This window comes from Phaethon lepturus, unplaced genomic scaffold (assembly GCF_000687285.1).
Source record: "Phaethon lepturus isolate BGI_N335 unplaced genomic scaffold, ASM68728v1 scaffold1392, whole genome shotgun sequence".
NCBI lineage: Eukaryota > Metazoa > Chordata > Aves > Phaethontiformes > Phaethontidae > Phaethon > Phaethon lepturus.
This window is the reverse complement of record NW_010521042.1, coordinates 30,828-48,838: the sequence shown is the minus strand read 5'-3', so window position 1 is coordinate 48,838 and position 18,011 is coordinate 30,828. Positions and strand designations below refer to the sequence as shown.

General features: G+C 36.9%; 1 protein-coding gene across 1 annotated transcript in view; it reads right to left on the bottom strand.

Annotated features, from left to right (window-relative positions):
• The window catches only part of SRBD1 (S1 RNA binding domain 1), a 124,134-nt gene that overhangs the window by 82,552 nt on the left and 23,571 nt on the right, over positions 1 to 18,011 (bottom strand). Inside the window, exons 11-13 of the mRNA XM_010297579.1 lie at positions 13,763 to 13,920; positions 12,466 to 12,556; positions 11,279 to 11,386 (exon numbers count right to left, since the gene is read on the bottom strand). Of these exons, the coding sequence (XP_010295881.1) occupies positions 11,279 to 11,386; positions 12,466 to 12,556; positions 13,763 to 13,920 (357 nt within the window). The remainder of the gene's footprint in view (positions 1 to 11,278; positions 11,387 to 12,465; positions 12,557 to 13,762; positions 13,921 to 18,011) is intronic.

Genomic DNA, 18,011 nt, shown 5'->3' with positions numbered 1-18,011 from the left:
CAATTAGGAACTGTGATATTACTTGCAGTTGCAAACAGGATTAAACAGAAAAAATTATTTCTATGCAAGAAACAAATGTGCTTTCATGAACATTGGGTGTTTGAGGGAAAAGAAAACAACTAATGTACAGAACTACTAGATGGACATGATTGCATTTACAACCATACATGAAGCCCCCAAAGCAACACAAATCTCCCCAAATTGAAAAGAAACAGGAAAACCAGCAACCACTCCTCTCTGTCCTTTCCCCTCCACTTGCCCGTTGTACCCTTTGCTGCTGCTAGGAGGGCCTGGTACTGAAAAAGGTGCTTCGTGTAGCTTGTCCTTTTGGATGTCTCCTTTCAGATGTACTCTTTCTCACCTCCATATCACCCATGACAAATGGATCATTTCTCCTTCCCTCCACTTACTCATCATTGACAAAAACTGCTGGAATCCCGTTATAGAAAGGAATTATCCTCGATAGGCACCTTCAGTTACAACCGTCTGACATTGCAGTCATCTAAATCTAATCCCTTTTCAAGCTGAAATAACCTACTCAAAGGCCCTTTGAGACACACAGCACGTCTACAGTCTCTGCCTCTCACACCCTGAAAACACCAGAAGTATGCTGAAGCATCTCCTGTTGCTGTGGCTTCTTTCAATGTCATTCACGAAGCTTTTAAGACTGCCATACACTTTTGGGATAAGGGAAGTTAAATGAGTCCAGGCAAGCATAGCCCCCAGTTTCAGTATCACACAAAGTTATTCCAAGTGAAGGTGCAACATGGGTAGCACTCACTCTGGCACTGCCAACAGCCTCTGAGAGCTGACAGCCCGAAATCAGCAATAGAAATGACAATTTTATGCAAGTGCAGAGGGAAGGAGACTTCCTTTACTGACAGATGTGTTGTATTTGCTTTTCAGCCCTGGAAGATTCTCAAGCTACTGGACACCTAGAAGCCATTAACATTTAAGTTTCGAATCTCCCTAAAATCCAAGCCATTCGTGCCTTTTTTTTTTTTTTTTTTTAATCACCATTTGTAATCCTGGTACTGGGGGAATTTGTTAGCAGCTGTACAAATTGGCAATTTCCTGATGTTTACTACTCAAAACAAACCTGAACATATTTTCAGAGGGGGAATTCTATCAAACTTTGCATCTGCCCACAAACTTTCCTTTTTAACAGATCTCAACAGTATTGAAATTTCAAAGAATAAAAGAAACCTTCACCTGCTAGTGACAGCATTTGTGCATATGCTCACTCCTTCATTTTGTTAAACATTTCTGGTTATTTTTTAGAAATACATGCAACCCACACATATAAACTCTCTAACAGAAATCTAAGATGAATAATTTCATCCCAAAGGTAACTCTGCCAGTTAAAAGCCACTGAAATTAAGGTATGTAACGTAGAGTGTTAGACACCTGATGTAATCTAACCACCGAACCTAAGCTTCTGCTATCAGCATCAATGTTAATAGCACAGTTTAAGTTCAAATAAATCAATAAATCACATCTCAAAACAATAAAGGAAGCCCAGTAAGAACTGAAATACAGAACACCAAATCTGGTTTTACAAATGAATAGGTATGAAGTTTGGCAGAATCTCAACTTAAGTAAAAACATATTACTGGCAACCTCACACAAATGGAGAAATGCTTACTTCTCCATTAGGTTACTACAGAATATCTGCTTGAAGACAAAATACTATCCAAATACACAACCAGGTCAGACTGTGCAATAACTTTCAGTCTTAGTACCTCACAAATCAAAGGATACATCTTGTATTTATGTAATTTTAATCTGGATGCTCTCAGTATTAATCACACCCTATATTTGTATGCTTCCATTTCATTTAACTTCTGACAGGATTCCACAAGTAATTCCTGATGGAGCTTTTTTTACATAGCGAGGAGCCTAAATGAATCTTCCCAAGCTCTGCTAGCGAAAATTTAACAATTGCCACAGCTCTTTCATTACAAAGTTACTTAAAACACACAAACATACATTTCTGATGTCTCTTAAGTATGATAAGGATAATAGAGTAATATACCAAATACCACAAGCATCACTTATTTTAGAAAGGCATTATTGACACAAATAATAAATTAATGTTTTAATGGTTCAAATTTATATTCACTTCTTGGTATTAAAGATTTTGCTAGCACGGCGATACCACGCTAGTGGGGAGCCATGCTATTTCATCTCAGGCAATGGGTAAAGGCTAGCAGTGTAAAATGCACACACACATGGGTAACAAGAGCCACACTGTAAGATTCCATGATCAAAGTTCTGCAAATACAAATTAGAGGGAGGATTTCCTACGTGCAATTTCACCTATTTTAATTAAGAAGTTTCTGGGTCTTTCTACTTCGTGTTATTTTCAGGTCCAAACCTAGTGGTTTTCAATTGTGGTTCACAGGCTTCTTCCAAAGGGTTCACAAAGGACACAGAAGAAACCAGCCCACTGTCAGTAGGTTTACAGTCTCTGGAGTGAATTCTACTCTTCCACCAGTGAGTTTTCAATGGTCTGCAAACCAAAAATACATCAAAGATCCACCATCACTCAGCTCAGTCACTAGCTAACCTCTCTCGGCTTCTGTTTGAGCAGGTAGCATCTAAATCTGATTACATTCCATTTCCACTATGAAAGAAATGGAGGTGACCACACATGCTGTTACTTTAAAGAAAAAAAGCCACCTAAAACTACAGAGACACTGGAACCATACATGCTAATTTTGGAAACTCTTAAAACGGTGCTACAGCAGCTTGCCTGAAAGCCTAAGTTTTTCTGGTTTGTTTGAGATGTGTATCAATACCAAGTTTGGAACATTTAAAGCTCACATCATTAAACTTTCAGAATCCTAGCTGCATAAGGAGCATGACTCCTTTTCTTCGTCTGGTGTCTCTCAGTAACTGACCAAAACCTAATCTTCTAAGCCTCTGAATGAATCTGATGAAGAGACAGTGTTTTAAAACATGCTCTGGAGTTACATGGAACAAGCACACTTCAGCTCACTCCAGCTAAGAAAAAAAAGTAAGTGTAGTATTTATATTTGGTATTTATATTTAAAAAACATATATTTATAAATGTTTATAAATATATATATAGTATTTATATATGAGGGAAAAGACTCAGATGCAGCTGTTGAGAGTCTGTCTCCAATGCTCACTGTGAGAAGCAGTAATATGTCATTAGGACACATCTTTCAGCTCAAGTCCAAACCTCAGTTTTCAGCCTGGACTGTACACCATCAATTCACACTCACAAATTATTGGGGGAGGGAACAGAAGAGGAGGGGGAACTGTTCTCTTGACATAACCCACTGCACTGAAAAGACAAGGAATGCGCAGCTCAAATGAGCTCAAAGCTGTACAAAGTTCCCACAGACTGTACTTCAATGCTTCCATCTAGAGGAAGTACTTTCCAAGTTCCCTGACCCTTATTCCCTGACTGCACCCTCGTTCTTTCTGCAATACTTTCTCCACCAGCTACCCAGTTCCTCGTGCTTCTTGCATTCCTTGAGCCATCCCTAGACCTTGGCCACCACTCAGACACCTCTTAACAAAAGGCTCCTCGCCTTCTCTTGCCAAGTACAGGACAGCGCACACAGTGCAGAGACCTGCATGCAACCTTTCAGATGTACACGACGACTCGACAATTTCATCCTTCGGTATCCCTACTCCAAAATCCATGGGAGCAAGTGAACAGCATTGGAAGGAAGCGTGGTTTAGTGACCCTTCAGAGAAAGTAGTATGTCGGACTGAATACGAACGCTGATTCTGGGAGAAGTGGGCATATTAATACTGCCTTATGTTTGTTCTGCTAAATAAAATCTTCCTGGAAATCTTTCTTTGAAATTAAACCGATAAGAACCTTGTGTTGACCAAGTGGCACAGAAAAACTTCAAAGTTCTAACCACATTAAATAATAACCTAGATTTCAGTCTGAAATAAAAATCTTATTTTTAGCCTGTTAGGTCCCCCACCCCCTATTATCAAACATTATCAAACACTCAAACTAGTTTTGTTTCACCACAGCAATCCAGCAAATTTAAGATCTAGTCAACCATTTTTAAATCTATTAAATCCTTCTTCACTTCTGAGCTTTGGAACTAGCCGTGAACAAGAGACTTCAGGCTGGAATAATTTTAATTGCCATCGTAGAAAGCTCTTAAGAAAGGAGAGTGCATTGGAAACACTGAACAGCACACAATATTAAGTGATAAAAATAGTGTTTTTAAAGACTTACACTATTGAGTCACACACACCCCAGAAATAAAATCCCCTGCTCACAGTATAGTTTTAGTAGTTCTATGCTGAACATTAAAATCACTGCTACACATATTTGGTAAAAATGTAAATTTGTTTTAAGTGAGGTTGAGGAACCCCGTCTTGCTCAATTAATGTACCTCATGCAGTACATACATTCCAAAACTGCTCCCAGGGGACCTGACGGGCACACTCTGTGCCAAAACATTAGCACTTCTTCAGTGCATATTCTTTGTCTGTCATCTCTCAATAACCTTTTACCTTTCTAACATGGTCTTGTTTTGTGTTTGTAAATATTTTTGGATACTTTTCCCTTGTCACCTGACTTCTGTTGTACTGCAATACCATATGTCTTCTAGCTGATTGTCTTAAAAAAGTGTTTTATTTATCTGAAAATAAGAAAGATCTACAACGAAACGGCTTGTGTACAAATTACTGCTCAGTGGGGAACATAACATTGAAAATAGAGAAGTCATTTGGCAATCCTAAATATAACAAATGCCTTCTCTGCCAAAAAAAAAGTGGGGGAAACAAATTATTGTGATAAATTTCTCACATTTAATATCTAATTTACAAAAGTGTATCTGAAATCAGTAAATTTCTAATGGAAGAGTAAGCAAAGTTGCCCTTGAACATATTGTCACATGCTTTAGGATTCATCTTAAAATCTTCCCTCATTTTACAGAAGTTATTTTGTTTAGTATCCTTCAAAGGTCTGAAGAGATTTACACATTGAGAATACATAACTTAAAATCACTGCTTGATATTACTGTTACTATGATCTTCTCTTGGAAAGATAAAACATAGCAGGGAAGTTGCATGAATAACTTCCCTTTCTTCCCTAAGACTGTTTTCCCATAGATTGCCCTGGAACCAAGTCAAATGACTTGTCCCAGTGTTCTGGAAAAGTGGACCTTTTTCCTCAAGATTTAGATTTCTTTTGCTAGTTACATTTACTTCCTGACCCCCCGCCTTCACATTGCTGAAGTCTAGACTCCACATATATCTTACTCTTTTTCTGAACTTAAAGGAATTCATAGTCTCTTTACGTTGACACACTCCCAATTAGCCCTTGTTCTCATCTTAAACTGTGAGTTATTTCTCCGAAATAGAACTCAAAGATGGTATTCCACAATTATGTCAAGTGTATCATTTACAAAGTTTCAAATTCATGCTATACAAGCCAGAAATTATCATCTCCTATTTCACCTGTCCCACTGTATCTTCACTGTTTACCCACTTCTTTTCCTCCCCTCAGAAAAACGCAGTAGAGATGGTACTGGTGTCTACAATAAATTTTTAAAATAAGCAACAGAGCTGGGGCAGAGGGGAATCTTTGCTTTCTTAGATTGCTTCAAAATCCAAGACAACTTCTGAATTTCCCTTTTGACTATGGTACAGGTTCAGCTCAGCATAGAAACCAGTCTGTGGATGCACGAGGAACAGACAAACATCGGATACTATTTCAAATGCAGATTATTACAGTCCGTGTTGTGCCGAACAATAGAGTAATTACTATCTAAAGATATGAATAATCAAGAGTAGCAGGAGGAAGAAGTCTCTAGGCAGAGTGAGGTTCCAATTTACACGACTGTCTCCTGTAAATATAAATATACACAAAATGATTTTTCATTTCATGATCATGAGTTCTTACTCAGCTGTGATGAACAATCACAACAGAAAGTAACTTTAAAGCAAGGGACAAAAGACAGCCTGGCTGGAAATCACTACAAAATTTAAAATGTTTTCATTAACTATGTCCTCTTCACGCACATTTTAAACTTGTTTGTTCCTTGAATTACTTCTTCATATTTTAGGACTTCTCATGACTCCACTAGAACTTGAAAGAGATGAAAGCATAACAAAGGTTCTTCAGTGCACATTTCAGACGTGTGCATTGTTTCCGCTTGAATATGTATTCCTTTCGCCAAAACTTTCCAACGTTCTACCTTCTGTATCAGACATCTAATGACCTAAGGTGTGTAGGTAAGCATACATAAATGTGTCATCAATGGAGTTATGTAGCTTTACAGACAAAAATAACAGCTTAAAGAAAATATAATCAAAAAGAAATAGGAATAAAGTTTCCCATATCCCTACCCCGCTTTGTACTCTCAACAGACTTGAAACAACTGCATTAATGCAGCAAGCAATAGCTTGTAAAAGGATGCAAACCAGCTGAAACATTTGACAGACAGTGTTAAATACCAGAGGATTCGTATCAACCACTTTATTTGAAAAGGTGCTTTGATGTTGGCTATCTTTCATGTACCTCTTTCATGGCACATTAATAAGGAAAACTGAGATGGGGTAAATTAAGTCCCAAGGTCATATCTAGAGTTACAGCACTGTGGGTACCTGATGAAATACGGATTAATGCTGCATGAGCACTGAATAAATAAAACCACTTCTGTTAACCACTCAAACAAGTTTTACAAGTAGTTCTGAACTTTATTCGGCAACTAGACTTCAGACATCTTAATCCCCCCACACTGCTTTGAAACCTAATTATCATAATGTGAACCCGAATGTTAGGTCCCTTTCAAACTGCGAGTGCTATGAAGCAGAAAAGTAATGGGAATTAAGCTAGTGTAACATTAGAAATGTAGAGGCATGGAACTTGAAAGTGGCATTTGTTAAAGCTGAGAGAGTATAATGTAGATATTCAACAACATAAAACACACATTTAAATTGAAAAGGATATTTAAAGCTTGTGCAGACACCTATAAAATACAAACGGACCTGAAGTCCTGTAGAACAAACATTTCCAAATCAATTTCTTGCCACCAAGGTCCAACTTCAAAAGGTATTAAACAGTCCTATTCTACCTTAGCAGAACATTTCTAAGTATTCTAAAGCAGACAACTTAAAACATGAAAGAAAACCCAATGAGAACTTTACAAGACATTACAGACTTTCCCCTATTTGTCACAGTACAGAAGTGTTTGAACTTAAGCAGCAGTAAATTATTAATTACATTGCTTATAAAGCCTCAAGAGCAAGAAAAGATTTTGAAGAAAGTTGCAGAAAAGGATTTTGTATCCAGTTTAAAACCAAGTATAACCGATATTAAATGCCAAGACACCTAAAAAACAACAACAAAAAAATACATTTGCCTGGCTGCATTCTTTACTGCTTGTTGGAAACAATTCATAATACCCATCAAACTTCCTTTTAAATATGAGCTGAAACACTTTATTCTGAGTGTAAATTAATGTAACAAGCACATAAGAAAGTCAGGCCCATAAGAACGTTTGTATTGTGACACTGAGGCTGAAAGAAAAATTGTGGGTTCATTTTTACAAATACAACAACTTAGCTGTTCATATAGTCCTTCTCTAGCATAGTTCACCTGTCATTCAGATAGCTTTCGTTTCCGAGATGCTTACAACCGACAGCAATGAAAAGAAAAACAGTTGCAGTGATTGAAATATGGAACAAAATTCTTGAAATATTTTTTCCAAGATTTTAATTTAATCCAAAAAGGCCAATGAAATCCTAAAAGTTCATCATGTGCCATGTTAATGCTGAACACACTGTTGTTTCATTTACATTTCTGGTCCTGTTAAAACAAATACACTTGTCTAAAACAGAACATCTGTTTTAGTTATAATACAATGTATCTTTGGCAAGAACTCACAATAGAACTAACATAAATAATCAAGAATATTTATTGAACCCTGTAACAAAAACTGATTTGTAACAAAAAACCTGAGGACTAGATATGACTGTCTCTGGGCTCTAGTCCAGTCCTAATCTAAGTCAATAAACATGCTCTAAAAGGGAAACTACTCTTAAAAAAAAAAAAAAAAAGAAGTCCTGCAGTTATTTAGGTTGGATGTAGCTATCTGAAAGCATGTTGGTTACAAAAATAGTGAAAAATATTTGCTTTAAATAAAAAAAACTGTCAAACTGAATCCAAACAGGGTTTAACAGGACACAAAAAAATCGTGCCATATGCCTCATTTCCTACTATCTTTACTGATTTGTCTTCTTTTTGGAAAACTTCAGTAAAACTATACATAGTTTGTACCTGCCATTGCTGAGGATTGGTTATTTTAATTGTTTGCTTTTCATATCTTTATTCGCACTAAAAAAGACAAAGCAGTCAAACATTGTAATGTTTTTGAAAGAAACTGAAATGAAGGAAATAATGTCACTAGTCTCTTCTGATACTGATACAACTGAAATATTTTCAAGTGAGAATCGGTTAGTTTGATTCTTGCCACACAACTAAAAAAAAGGTAAAGCAGTGTTCTCATTTAAGTCTGCAGTTAAAAGTTCGCTAAGAGTCAGACCCTGACTTCATGCACAACTCTGAAATTATTGTACAGAACTTTAGTAGTAGAGAGACTGCTTCAGCATATTTCAGCATGTATTGTACATTCATGCAATCAATTAAGTGTTCATCTTATTATTATCATTAAGCTTCATTTGAGCGCATACCTGTCCAGATTATTTGTGCACGCATCAACTGCACACACCTTCTTTGTAAAATTACAGACTATTATTGTCTCATTTCCCTGGAAATGCATGATCCAAGTTCCATATTATGAACTGGACGTTAAAGTATGAACAAGTTTTTATTTTTTTACAATGATTTCAGATCCTATTCTCCATTTCTAACAAAAAATGTAAGTAGTATCATATTACAAGCTTTATTTGCAAAGGAAGCCAAAGTCTGTAGTACCTCTCTATCAGCCACCTTTCTGAATGACAGCTTAAGAAGCTGATTGGGATTTTGGTTTTAAAGCACTATAAAACAATCCAGCCTCATCTGCCAAGCCACTTCACATTTGGACTCCTTTAAGGAAAGTCATTGTAAATGCAAATACAATTGGCAAATCTCTGAAACTTGCACACAGCAATGAACTGAGTTCTGCTCCGCTGGGAAAGGATTTCCACCTTTGTGCAGCTCAGTGCATCGCTGCAAGATGCTGAACACTTGGGAAATGGTATCACGTTGGATGCAACTTACTCATTCTGTTACAGTTTAAGTGCTGGAGAGTTTTTGTTCTGTTCTGGTTGCTTTTGGTTTAGTTTGAGTTTGGGCTGGTTTTTGTTTTTTCTGCAGTTCAAACACTAAATGCATTTGTAAATCCTTTTTTTTTTAGTTACAAATGCAACCTGCTGGAGCACATCTTCTTTAAAAGTTAACTGTTCCAACATTACTGATATTGTTTCTTATAGATTTTAATTGTGAACAACAATTTATAAAGACCACTTGATCCAAAAGCACACCATGGGTTTCCACAGATCTGATTAGGGGTCTGTATTCAGCTTATGTATAAACAAAGCCCACGTATTTTCCCCTATCATGAGAAAATAACATAATCAAGGTAAAACTCTGCACATGGAAACAAAAAAAAGTTTTTTTGTCATCTGACAGCACATGCTCTGGGGGACTTCTTTTATTTATAAGAAGAGGCTCAGCAGAGCACATTCTTCCCAGTCATCTTTCATAGTTCCCCTCAAGAGGTATAGCAGTTCACAATGTATGCCTACTGTCACCTCTTGCTCAAATGATACTTCTGTACTAATTGCTCCTCATTTAGCAAGTATCACATTTTTGAACTCAGACTGACATAAATTCCAGGCATTTCACTGCATTATGATAAGTGTGGGGGTAGATGTCTGGACTCATCACTCCTTTCTGTTACTAAAAAATACCATGGAGATTAAGGAGAAAGTTTTCTGGAGCTAGAAAGCAAACAGAGTAGCTACCTTGCAGGATTCAGCAGCATGGCTAGGAAAACCCAGCACTGGATAATGCAATGAGATGCATATAAAACTAGTTTAGGAGAAAGAGCAACATGGGAACCCCAGCCTTCAAGAAAGAAACCCAGTCAAGACTGCCAAAATGTGAAGAGAGACACAGGGACTGCAAGTCCAGCTTATTTGTAAACCCACACACATAAGTGCACACACAAACAGCAGTCCACAAAGTTCAATAGCGTCAACTATGTCACCTACAGCATGCAGTACAAAACCAAAATAACCTTCTTCTAATTTTTATTTTAATACGCAGTATCTCAGTGTTCTGCATACGAATGCTGAAGTAAGGACTAGCTCTTAATATATGAGCACAGCACAAGAAAACCATTAACAATATAAATATATACTGAAAGCAAAAATTGTTTTGATTATGCTAATTTTCCCTTCCAGGAATTAATCTTGCAGGTTAAACAACTGCATTTATTTTTCAGAAGCTTGAACAGCCTGCTTCCTTTGCAAACAATTAAAATCAGAAATTAAATGTATATAGTAGTTTGAACAGAGAAAGGCCGTAAATGTTTCAAAAATTTAGATAACAAAGTATGTTAAGACAGTGAAAAGTAAATACTGCTGTTAAACTTCAGCACAAGAGATAATTCACAGTAAATCACCAAAAATGCTCCAAAAAAACTAAAGATGTGAATTAAAAAAAAAAGAAAAAGAACAGTTCTGCACAGGGAAAAAAGAAAGCATTATAGTACAGTTTCTATCCAAACCAACAGCAGAATATTTCAGTTGGAATTCAACAAAAGTAATGGATAAAGTTTGAAGTTTAAAGAGGATGAATACCTTCACTACTTTCTGCTAGGTATTAACAAAATATTTATTGCCAGACCACGTAATACCCATAGGATTAGCAAGCATTCCATACCATAGTCAGACAACACAAGCTTTATCATTTGCATTTAAGCCTCATTTATCAAGAAATAAACACACAATTACAAACACAGGTCCTCTGCTGTTTGGGTTGCTATTCTCACACACTTTGTTGCGATGATAATAGCAACGGAGTGAACCTCAGGAAGAGAAGACAAAGTGCTTCAGTGAGTCTCTCTTACTGACTCAGGAGAACTACTTTCATGCTCCAAAGAGCTACAGCCGTTTTCCTTTGGCTAGAAGGACGGGTCAAGCTTGACTCAAAAAAGACAGATAAGGCAATACAAAGAAACACTGCAAAAAAATTACTTTTAAAACTACCTGTTAAAATGTGCTGAGCAGATGAGTATCACAGCAAGCAAAGTGATCTTACCAGTAAACAACATCCAGTGGTACAAAATATTTCTTCATAATTAAGTCAGCAAAGTAAGCTTCTGTTTCTCTGCAGGCCGTGCCATTGCCAATCACAACAGTGCTACAACTTCGCACAGGATACAAACATGAACAATTAATTATTCTTTTAGACTTTTTCATACATAGCACATAGCATTCAATGCACAACAATGACCAATAAATCTTATTTTATATAACACAAGGCCTGGATTTAATGAGAACATATTCCTAGTAGTATCACATTGTGTTTAACAGGTTTTCAATGTGACAGTTCAAGAGATGAGTCAAAATTTTCACTCATTTGTAATAGAACTGAGCAGTAGTAGTATCTGCAGAAAAAACAAAAATGATACTTCATATTCGTAAGAGAAATGTAATGTTATTTACAGTCTACAAACCCTTTCACGTCGAATTTCCCTCATTTGTTATGATGTTATGAGTCACAAAAAAGGGCAGAAGCCCAGGCAATCAGAATCTTAATTTCTTAATGGGAACATCATAGTTTGCAACAGCTTGCAAGGTCATTGACTCTGACTGCTCCCACCACAGCCAGTCAGCCATCAAATCACCTTGTTTAAAGCCAGTGTAATGCTTAAAGACAAACTGGACTGTATGCTGTGGCAGTTCAGCAGCTGACTGAGTGGACCAGATGTCTGTCCACAGGGGATCCCAAAACAGTTGGATACAATAACCCATTAATCATGCTGCCCCTATTTGCAAGTCCATCTGGAGATCTATCTGAGCAGGATTTTCTTTGCTTAATAAAACTCTTCCAAAACCTAAATGTAGCTTTTGGAACAGGGAGAGATCAGTAAGTGGTTTGGGGGTTGTGGGGAGGTAGGAAGAGAGAGGCTAAACTTATTCCTCAGCTGAAAGTTAATTTCTATTCCTAAAAATTAATGGATTGACAGAACTTTATGGGGATACATTCATAGCATGCAGCCTCAGCCATAACCATGGCTTGATTTCATATGCTTCTAACATATACATACTATAAAATCATGAACATAAACTAAAAGAAAAATAGGTTCTGAACTACTTAAAAGAAGAATTCCAGTTAAGTCAATAGAATTATTCTCATTCCACCCAAAAGCAAGTATTCATATAGTGAAAACTTTAATTACGTTTGGTAAGAAAGAGTAATAAATGGATGTTTCTTGAGCATACCTGTACTGTAGCAGGAGTCTCTTTATCTTCTCAGCTTCACGAAATCCTTGACCAGAATGCAAGTAAACTACATCAGTATGGAGTATCTGACCTAGAACAATGAAAGCCAAAGCCATTTGATGAAAAAAGGCAAAGAATCCAAAAGCTATATCCTACAGAACTACTGAAGTTAATTTGATGATTCACAAAACAAGCTTCTTGAATAAGCCATCTTTACCTTTTATTTTTATAATATATCCAATTAGAAGAAATGTATGGTCAGCAGAGGACAAAAAATGCTTTGGCTGCCAAAGCAAAATGAGTTCCTGTATTTTCTAGTTCCCTGGGGACATATCCACATAACAAATAACGAGCATTTTGTCATATTAGGCAAATAAAGTGTGTTATATTACCAAAGAGAAAAACAGCAGTTCACTGCAGAACATTTATTGTTCTGGTCTAGTACATTTTACAGATCCAGTAAAGAGATGAAAATTAGGAATGCAGTCTCTGGGTTTGCAGTCCAGGAGCTCTTGAACTCCTATGCCAGCTCTTGCCATTATCCTATCTATCACATTTGGAGAGAACTCTGTATTAACTGGTAGTGATAGCTTATGGCGCAATGCAAGCTAATAAGCATTTACTTTATCTTCATTGCCATTTTAGCATGTGTCAAGAACACATCTTTCCTTACACCCACGCTGTGTGGATATATACTCAGACAAAAAGCAGCAACAAAATAAAAGGAAAACAAACCATTTTCTCATGGGCCTGAAGAGGTAGGTATCCCCAGATCAGACTAAGAGGAACTGGAAAGGGTCTGTTCTGTATCTGCTTAAAAACTGAACCAAAATGTTCTGCAAATACAATGTTTGACTTCTCACATTAACACACATATTACTAAACCAAAAGGGCTGCTGATAAAATGTCCAGATGTCCAAGATACTACCCATGAAAAAAGCAAAGTTACAGAAAGTATTTAAATTCAAATTCTCTGTTAAACAATAAAAATGCCAGGTGTTCTCTTTGCAGAGTACTGAGAGGCACAATTATTTGAACATGTATTCAAGAAGGCAGAAGGGATTTTAAATTCTATTTTAGAGAGGAGTAATAACACCAAAGGAGACACTGGAATCCAGGTGCCAGAAACTTAACCTTAAGCCTGAAGAAAGGCATTTGCATGACAGGATGCATGGAAAACACTAGAAGCCTAACAAAAAACCCCATTTGACAAAAAAGGAGGTTTTGAAACTATCTTTCCCTCTAAATTAATATATTTTTATCAGTCCTTTCCAAAATATTTCAAATTGAAACTTACTGGTTGGTGAAATAATTGCCAACTTGCAGCCATGTTTGTAGCCCGGATCGACTCCCATCAAGGTACGGCCCCTCACAGGGTTGGTCAGAAGCAACTGCCGGAGATTTCTCCCAAACATCATTACAGACTCTTTCTCTGCATCAGATGTCAACTTTGATCTTAGAAGCATGAAAGCAAAAAAACATTTTCTCCTCAATTACCTTTCAAATGCACTTCTGAATTGTTTCAAAGTTGTAAAGACTTTCTCCAATCATGTTTCCATTATCTTTAAACATTACACTTCTAATCAAGTTTTTGTTGGTGTTTTTTTGTTTTGCCCCCCCCCTTTTTTTTTTCCTTCTTTACACTTCTTAAAAAAGGATCAGCTATATGATCATCTCATTCCGGTTCTACGAAAGTAAAACAACATAAAGAGTATAATAGAAACATCTATAAGAATGTACACATACCAACTAACATTCAAATATCAATTCATAATTTTGAGCAATGAACAGGTGCCTGTCAAAGCTGATACCCAATTGCAAGGCAAAATTCATTTGAAGAATGAATTGAATGCATCATTAACTTCCCAGTTCTGGAGAAAACCCACTACCCAGTAACAAAAGAATGATCATTTAGGCTGAGAGGTACTAGAGTGAAACTGGAAGGGGCCTATCCAATTAATTGCTAACACACCATGACTCCCGAAGCACTTAATTTCATCTACTACTTGTGTTATTTAACGGTCATCACAGAAGTGGGTAGACTTGAGGTCCCTTCTAGGAGGGTATTTGGCTTCCTCAGAACCAAACAGGAAAGCTCACAATTTTCCATATAAAGAGAGAATTACTTCCCCTTGCAAGCATCATCTTACGCTCATCTCCACTGAACTTCAGTTGCCATTTCATTTCCTGGTCATTCAGTTGTAATACAACAGTTTGCCCTAGTCTTAAAAAATTAAGCTAAAATAACCCAAACCACAGAACAAGCTTCTTGCAGGTAGAGTCCAGGGACATGGGCTGGAAGTGTTGGTTGAATTCAAGCCCACCCAATGACCAGAACGTTTTGATGCCTCTTGAGACCAGAGACAACAAATACCTAAGCCTCACAACCATATGGATCTTCCACATAGACACACAACAGAGATTCAGCCAGCCGCACATGCACAGAAATTAACTTTAAAAGTGGCTTGTAAACAAGGGAAAGTTGAATGCTCTTGGACTGGAGGCTTTATTCAGAGACAGGCCAAGTTCCAGCTTTCCATCTATCCGAGAGATACGGGGTCCCTACTGCCCACAAGACCAAGTCCTCCCACACTGCAAATTCACATCAGTCCACCTGTGAAGGGAGGCTTGTGCAGGAATTAAAATTGCCCCTAAACACATGCTATTAGTTATGTGCACCTTATGGAAATCACGTTTAAAATTGGCATGGATATACAGAAACTTTTACAGTAACAGGAAACGTTACTGTAAGTGCCAGGTGCATAGGGGGAACATAACGTATGTCCTTTCTATTACATAATATCCTGTATTTTTTAATTTCAAATATAGACCTCTCTTTTCTCTCTAACTGCCTCTCACTCAACACTTGTGTCAATGACATGATCTACTGTCCCAAGTACTGGCTCTTAATTTCAAGTTTGGGATAGTCATTTCATCCTTGAACAAATATCAAGGTACCTCAAACAATCTAATATCCTTCTCTTTTTTCATCCAAACGGCAAGATGCCCAGCTTCATGTTTTTCCCATTTGTGACAGTTCACATTAATATGGCAGAGGTATAAGGCAGAGGCAGATATCAGTCCTCCTCTCTGAACACAAGAGGAATGATTATTTTGTAAAAAACAAAACCCTTCAGTTGATGCTTTATGAAAAAGTATCAATGAAGTCAGAATTTCAAGCCCCTCCCTTGAATTCTGTGAAGCACTCAGACTGTATATCACTAACAGGTATATTGTAATAAAAGCAAATAACCTAATCATGACCTGCTAGCTCCTATATTCAATGTTTAAGAGTCAATTTTTAAATTGAGATTTAGAACTCCCCAATTCCATATACAGTCGGAGAGTCAATCCTTTCCGTGGAAAAATATCTGCAAACTAGCTTCAGGTGCGAAACAAGATATACAGAGAAATGTTTGTGTCCCTGAAGACAGAGGAAAGCACTCACTTCAAGAACGCATGGAAAATTAGGAAAGGATTATCCATTAAAAAAATACGTCTATGCCACATGACTTGCATCAAATCCTGATGGAATCATTACACCCAGTACTGCAACAAAATAAAATATATTTCAAAGAGCCAAAAGCAACACTGGACATTATTATACCAGATACAAGAAATTATGGTATCTGACAGAGTGGAAGAAAGGAAATTAAACAATAAATAAGGTAACTGTCTTGCTGGCAAGTTTCATTCTTCTGATCACTAGAAGCACCAGAAATTTCAATACACTCTTGGAAAGTTTCTGTTCCAAAATTTAATGATAATAAAAAGAAAAAAAAAAAACAGTGGGAGGTGCATTGGAAATATTAAGGCTAAAAGAATGTATTGAATACTTTAGCAGCCCTTTGCAAGAGTCCTAAAAATCATCTTCTGGTGTGGGTGGAAAGAGAATAAAAGAAGGATAAGGGTTAAGGGTCACGGACCAGGAATACTACTGGCAGGTGCTTTGCATTCTTCTCTACAGGAGATGTTTCAGCTTTTCCTAACCAGACACCACCAATCATGCAAAATCATCACAAAGAGTAAAACATAAGCAGACATCCACTCAGCAACAGGCAACAAGCTTTGCATTCTTTGCATTTATGACTTCTGAGCTACATCTAGGAAGTAGTAGGGAAGGAAGCCTTTTTTTTTTTTTTTTTTTTAAGAGAACAGAACACTTTCAGCAACCTACGACTGCAGCAGCCCTCAGTGCTATACACAACACACACAGGCCACAACAGTCCTGTGATAGGAACCACAAAGCAAACACACAATAAGAGAGCCTTGAATAACCCTTACGCCAGTTTGTTTATTTATGATAAAACCAAACCCCACTAAAAGGTAAGGTTTTTTTCTTTATTTTAAGAGAGTTTGATTGTAGAGAAGGCTAGAAATGACAATTACTTTCACACTGATGTGACAGAAGCCAACAGTTGGACTCACCATCATAAGATGTTCATAGTTTTGGCCAAACAATAAACACAGTGCCTCATCTAAAGTAGCTACATGTATGGCAGTCACCAAAAAAAAAAAAAAAGAGAACCCAGCACTTTCAAAAATCTGTGAAATTCACAGTAGCAAAAAAACAGGCTCACCAATCAAAAAGGGTAAAGCAATCTTGCCTGCAAAGTAATGAGCAAACATCACATAGTGCAGTGAAGAAACCCAAAAGCCATTAGAGATATCTGCTGTTCAAAACTTTAGCTGACAACTCTTTTGAGAGGGGAAGAACATAGAACATCCAGCCAATGATGCTCAGGAAAAGAAACGCCAGGAAAAGAACTCCAATTTGAACAGAAATGTAAGACCACAGCCATGCAAGTACAGAAGAACTATATTTCAAAACACGATTGCTGATTTTAGGTACTGAATAACCAACATATGTCATTATGACACAAGTCATTTCAACATTTCTGGTCCAAGAAACAGGGTTTCTTTGATAAACTTCATTTGAACTACCTCAAAACAAGTATTAAAATTTAGGTTACATATCATAAAGCCTTGCCAGAATCAAACATGTTACGCTTTGGGGAGCTTCTCTTCTATTCAAGGGAAGAATCACACCATCAGTACTGTTAGCCATTTGACAACACTTCTAGAATGTAGACTTTTTGACATATTAAATAATTTTGATTAAATGTAGTACAGGAGTTCACATAATTCATGTTACTTTGATAATACTAAGTTTTAAATTTCCTTTAAATTTAGAACAATATTACAGATCTTATAAGTGACGCTTTGTGTGATGACATCATTATTACAGTATCACCAGAAATAAGTTTACTGACTACTCTAGAGCTATCACAATACCCACAAAATGGTACCAGACTAACACTGACCAATTCATTCAGCACAAAGTGTAGATGACAAACATGAGGGACACTTCCAACCACAACAGTTACTTTGCTGGTTTCTTTCAGACAGATAAAGGAAAAGGAGTCAGAACAATGTGACTGACAGTACTATTACTGTGATGTGAAGAGATGCTAGGAAAATTGAGTGACATAATGGTTTACGCTAATACAAGGATAAAGATGCAACTATTATGGTAACATAGATCT